The sequence below is a fragment of the Sphaeroforma arctica genome, assembly GCF_001186125.1.
Source record: "Sphaeroforma arctica JP610 unplaced genomic scaffold supercont1.61, whole genome shotgun sequence".
In the NCBI taxonomy this organism is placed as follows: domain Eukaryota; class Ichthyosporea; order Ichthyophonida; genus Sphaeroforma; species Sphaeroforma arctica.
The window spans coordinates 140,732-145,776 of NW_014040497.1; the positions used below are offsets into that span (position 1 = coordinate 140,732).

At 45.1% G+C, this 5,045-nt stretch overlaps 2 protein-coding genes across 2 annotated transcripts in view; both read left to right on the top strand.

The window, feature by feature from the left end:
• Positions 1-95: 95 nt before the first annotated feature.
• SARC_01524 (hypothetical protein) lies at positions 96-3,204 on the top strand (the record flags this gene model as incomplete). The annotated part of the gene is made up of 7 exons (XM_014304757.1): positions 96-216; positions 626-896; positions 1,091-1,252; positions 1,671-1,759; positions 2,012-2,132; positions 2,496-2,594; positions 2,836-3,204. 7 exons carry the CDS (start codon positions 96-98, stop codon positions 2,954-2,956), a joined length of 984 nt encoding a protein of 327 aa, XP_014160232.1. The 3' UTR covers positions 2,957-3,204.
• A 1,362-nt stretch (positions 3,205-4,566) lies between these two features.
• The window catches only part of SARC_01525 (hypothetical protein), a 3,255-nt gene continuing 2,776 nt past the window's right edge, over positions 4,567-5,045 (top strand). The window contains exon 1 of the mRNA XM_014304758.1: positions 4,567-4,785. Coding sequence (XP_014160233.1) covers positions 4,708-4,785 — 78 coding nt within the window. The 5' untranslated portion in view covers positions 4,567-4,707. The remainder of the gene's footprint in view (positions 4,786-5,045) is intronic.

The window sequence follows — 5,045 nt, forward strand, 5'->3', positions numbered from 1 at the left end:
ACACACACATATATATATATATCTGCCTGCGAAGCTGACGCATAAACTAATACTATCACAATATATATACACATCCCTGTGAAGCTGACGAGAACATGTATGTGGCCCTGCACAATCGATCTCTGATCAAAGTGCACGGTGTGGACAGTGTGAAACTACTGCAGAACCTCACCACGAACGATGTCAATAGACTGCGGCACCGCGAGACTGACCAAGGTATTGTGAAGCTGCGTTGGCTTAGTACGTGTTATTGTGAAGCTTTGTTGGTTTAGTACGTGTTATTGTGCAACGATCGTTGACTTAGTACGAGTTACTATGAAATTCGATCCAATAGGGTCTTTGGCGGGTTGCACACTGCGGTTGTATGTTTCAACAGCAATCGTTTGCTGCTATGTTTCATGCTTTACGCAAAACATACCGGCTTCAGTACGGAGACAGGGAAACTATCCTCATCCGTCTTATCACCACTAACTTATTAGGGCTACACGAATGCATCCGCTTATCGAACTCGTATACACTGTTTGCCCGTCACGTACAGAAATTAAACGTGTATTTTCCTGTGGGATGACTCAACATGTCTGGACCTTCCACACTCTAAAGTGCCACAACCCACACCCCCCCACAGACCCCACCGCACCACCAGCACCCTCAGCCATCAGTTCGGCTATTCTCAACAACTTGGGCCGCGTGTTGTTCGATGTGATAATATATGGCCCCGCAGACGCAGCTGCCAACGAGTTTTATGTCGAGTGTGAGCAGGACGCACGCGACGACCTCGTCAAGCACTTCAAGAAGTACAAGTTACGCTCGAAGGTCAAATTCGCTGTCGAAGACGGTTTGGAGGTAACAGCGTTTGTTGGCAAAAAGGCAGCAGATCTGGCCCTCCAGTATTCAAAGTATGTGTGCGTGATCGTACCGTGTAAACACGCTTTACTGTAGTCTGACACGCTTTACTATTGTCTCACACACTGTACTATCATCTGATACATTTTGATTTTCTATTGCCTGACACGCTTTGCTACTGACCAAACCCGCTTTACAATTGTCTGACACACTTTACGTCTGTCTGACACTCTCTTATGTGAACTAGGAATACGAACGAGATAGCAGTGACCGATCCACGCCACCCTGGCCTGGGCACGCGCGCAATGGTTCCCACAGTCGCGGCGGCGGATGTCGGCGTCAGCCTCACGTCACCGGACTTTATGAGTAACCTGGTAGAAGGCACACTGACAGACTATGTGCGATGCAGGTGAGTGCTGTAGGCTATATCACACTCTTCTCGGGGGATGATTGGGGGTGTGCTGGTTGCTGGGTTGCATAAAAGTGCTTGGATAGTATTGCACACCCGTCTGTCAATGTCTCGTATCTCAAGACTCGTTTTCACAGCTAGCTCAGTATGGAATGCACACCTGTGAGACTGAGTATGTTGCACTCGCACATTTTAATAATGCGTAGCGAGATGGCCCATCCCTCCCACATGCGACGCATTTGTCACACATGCAACAGTTCTCGTTGGGTAGTCTGGCTGCCGGATCAGTTTCGTTTCAAGCGCATTGAGTGAATAGAGTGCTACGCTACAGCTCGCCAAGACAGGCACGCGAATACACACTTCAGGGTCTCTGATATCCACCAACCTTCAATACCGTGTACCACAATCTCTGTCTCAGATATCATGTGGGCGTACCTGAGGGCTTGGTTGAGATCACGAAAGAAGAGGCATTCCCGCTCGAGTCGAACTTCGATGTGTTGAACGGAAGTATGTGAAGTCGGCCTGAACGATCAGACGACCTAAACTCAAAATATGTGCAGTGTTGAGCTGTACGATAGTAATTGGCAGTGTGTGTGTATACTGTTGTTGTCATGATGCAATACATTACTCAGATACAAAGGAAAATCTTCAGTGGAATCGTCCGGGATGGTTACCGTATCTCTCCGCGTTTCTTGTCACACTCCTCCTTCTCCTTCCGTAGCTTTCTAATTGTTCTGTGCCTGACAACACATGGTACAGTTGACTTCGACAAGGGGTGCTACATTGGGCAGGAGCTGACAGCGCGTGCGAAGTTTGTAGGCGTCACGCGGAAACGACTTCTGCCAGTCACCATACAGCCTGCGCTTAACCCAGAGACAGCGTAAGTCTCGCGTTTCGAGCTCGTTTTGTACATGCGCGTGTTCGCATGTGTGTACATACGCATTAAGCCAATAGTATAATGTTCAGCTCCGTGAGTGTCTACGGATCATAAAGACAGCGCACCAAACCAATCATCTGTGTTGTGCATACTATCGGGAGATCAAGCCAACATCGGTCGGCTGTGAAACTGATCAGACGGAGCTTCTCGCCTCATACAAGGCTAAAGCGTCTATTAACGACCTTAATTCTACCGTCGTAGTATACAATAACCGTACCTCACCTTGAGACCATATTGTGTACCTTGATTCATTCTCGGTAAGCTATACACATGGTCGCTCAAGGCTGTATTCATCGCATATAACAGACCCCTCAGCGGGACCAAGATATACCACAAAGGGAAATCGGTAGGGAAGTTCAAGCGCGGCATTGACAGCGACGGAATGGCCTTGCTGCGATTGTCAGTGTAAGTGTTTACTGCGACTGTTAATGTAAGCGATGTTTTTGCATTCCGCATTTGGCTTATTCTCGACTCGGCAATGCTCATGATCCTGATTGAATCATATACATGTTCGCGAAAAAGAATGAAACGGAAGAGAGTTTGAATTTGGTGACCAATGTTATATTCCAATCCTTATGCCAACCTCTCGATAAACACGCCTGTCTGATGTACACTTTTATGATACCACCCGGTGTGTGTTGCACAGGACACATATAGAGGATGATGCAGAGCTGACTATGGAAGGTCCCGACGGCACAACCTATCAGGTGCATCATCAACGACCCGCCTGGTTCATGGACATGCTCAAAGAGATGGACGAATCCTAGAGCACGTATTTCTATTGAAAGATGGATGAATAATGGAGCACAGATTTCTATGGAGAGATGGGACGGATCATAGAGTACACATTGCTATTGAAAGATAGATGAATCATGGAGCACAGATTCAGATGAAGAGATGAGACGGATCATAGAGCACATATTGGTATGCGTGAACGACCGAGAAAAGCACAGACCTTGAAGAATCCGACCATTTGCACCGAATAAACGTGGGCCCTGTGTCAGGGAACGTTAAGTCGTATCGCAGTTGTATAGCGTTTGTTATGAGGATGTGACAATTCAAAGAGTTTACTACTGATGCCGAGTTTAGACCGGTTAGGTGTGCGTGCGTGTTATCTCCTACGATAGTAAGTACGCACTGTATCCGAATATATAGTGAATGCCTTCTCAGTTTAATTAATAGTAGTCAAGTTTCTGTATTACATCGTTTGATTTCACGGGACGAGGGCAGTGTCATACACACCAAGCTGCGCTGCGAGGAGTGGCCTTAATTTACAACATCGTACATCGATTCGCCGGATGGTCTTAACGTACCATATCGTATATCGATTCGTCGGAAGATTGTTGAGTGTATTTAGTTACCGAGGATTCTTCAGCTGGCAAATAAGTTCAGGCAGGTATAGGTAGTCAAGTGTACTTTTATGTGAATTGATTGGTTTAAAAGGCTCACAATGCATATAAGTAGCACGGCCAGCAACAAATCTACCACATGACTGGTTTCCGTCAAGATCTGGGAAATAGTTCGGCATCCTCCGCGGAAAAGCTACCTGTCAACACTTCGTCCGTCTACAAACTGTATAAGGCACATGCCACGGATTTGTAAGGTTGGAAGAGGACGAACAAAGGAAAAACGTGGCCTACAATTGTATCATCAGGAAGGATGTATGTGCAGTGCACCCCGATAGCATCACAATTTGTGTTTTTTTGCAGTCGTAGCGGTAGTATAGTTCGAGAGGCACCTTAAATGTATGGTACAGCATAACTATCCACAGATATATAATGAAATCCCAGAAGAATATAGCTGGCAGCACAAGACAATACGAAAGCAAATATGTATATATGAATGCATCTTTCCGGACTGAATGCAGCGCATGCGACGTACGTGTAAACCACATCAAAAACCGATTCCTTATGCAATCGTCTTGAGAAATGTGTCGTGTTGTATTGTTAACAAGGATGCAAGAACAAAAATTCATTGAGGTATGATAGAAGTATAATGTTGTCAGAATGCGACCACATTGTACCAGGCTTCGTCCCGTTCAGAAACAAATATGTATCGCTATTCGCAAAAGGTTAGGCGTCCATGGAAGCCCCACGCAACAGGTTACTAAGTAAGTGCACTCTTTAAACATGAAATGTATATTGTCCGGATACAGTTTTGAACACAATCGGCTATATTTGTTTACCTTGACCGACACAACAAATGTACTATATAGTTTCTCGACAATGAGACAATAAAGCGACCGGCTGCTACAGAATATATGGATAATTATCTCATAATGCTATCAGTCCCATCAGAAACCCAAAACCCATTTCGCATGTGTTCCTAAATATACATAAAAAATTAACTTCCTAAAATTGTAATTCAATTATTCATACATACCTCGCATATTTTTAGTAAATAGGTTTGTCGAATAGTTCTATCAAGTTGTAGTTCTCACTCTGCCTGCCGTATTACACATACCACTGTATTGTGAGCATATTGTAAGTTGTCTTCAGGCAGAGCAGAAGAATTCACAATGGCTTTCGTCAAGGATAGGAGAAGGCCGACTGGGCCACCTGTCAGCGTGATACCACCGTCTGTCACAGATAAAAAGGTAGGGTTGGGGCGAACGAGCCAGGGACCGTCCTCTTGTGTTCTAGTTTGTTTCAACAGATCAAAATTGTTGAAGATGAACTGGATGTAATAGTGAGCACTTGTAAATGCAAGTATTCGAACTAATTGTGTATGCATACATATTTAATGTTCATAAATTTCTTGCGTAAACATAGGTGTGTGTCAGCACTTCACACACACACACACACACACACACACACACACACACACACACACACACACACACACACACACACACAC